The following is a 599-nucleotide window of genomic DNA, read 5'->3' as shown; positions in this document are numbered from 1 at the left end:
ATCTCCACCCCCCCCACTCACCATCACATGACTCATATCCTGCCGAGTAAAGAAATCCCACACTTCATCAAAGTCGGTGTGGGGTGTAATCCGAACATTGGGGGCCAGGGCTTGCGGGGACATTGATGGCGATTTTGCCGGGGAGGACGAAGACCCATTGATGAACTTCTTGGGGCTCTTGTGCGGGTCCTCTTTGTAAGGGGAGCGCAGGATTGGCTCCACACACTGCACAGCCTCCCATTCTTCTTGAGCAGCTGCATATTCTTCCACCTGACTGCATTGAGCAGAAGCAAAAAAAAAAGGTCATACTCTATAAGTGAATGAAATGAAATGAGCTAAATACCTTTTAATGCCTTTTTTTTTTTAAGGGGTAATGATTTCAGCAGGCATTTTTTTTAATAATAGCATCAATAACATTTTGATTTTCTTCACTTAAAAATACATATGTATATAATGCAAATGAAAGTATACATGGTCTTTATAAATAATAGTCCTCAAACAGAACTGAACCAGACACAGACTGTTCACATATGATAACAGTAAATACATGTAGCTTCTTCTAAGGTAACCCATTTCTCTCTCTAAAAAAAAAATAAATA

The 599-nt window shown here is 40.1% G+C and overlaps 1 protein-coding gene across 3 annotated transcripts in view; it reads right to left on the bottom strand.

Annotated features, from left to right (window-relative positions):
* Positions 1–599, bottom strand: part of LOC119592553 (ELMO domain-containing protein 3-like) — an 11960-nt gene that overhangs the window by 4204 nt on the left and 7157 nt on the right. For all 3 annotated transcript variants that reach the window (XM_037941422.1, XM_037941420.1, XM_037941421.1), the window contains exon 4: positions 22–274. In XM_037941422.1, the coding sequence (XP_037797350.1) occupies positions 22–274 (253 nt within the window). The remainder of the gene's footprint in view (positions 1–21; positions 275–599) is intronic.

Source organism: Penaeus monodon, chromosome 30 (assembly GCF_015228065.2).
Source record: "Penaeus monodon isolate SGIC_2016 chromosome 30, NSTDA_Pmon_1, whole genome shotgun sequence".
In the NCBI taxonomy this organism is placed as follows: domain Eukaryota; kingdom Metazoa; phylum Arthropoda; class Malacostraca; order Decapoda; family Penaeidae; genus Penaeus; species Penaeus monodon.
This window is presented reverse-complemented; position numbering and strand designations above follow the sequence as displayed.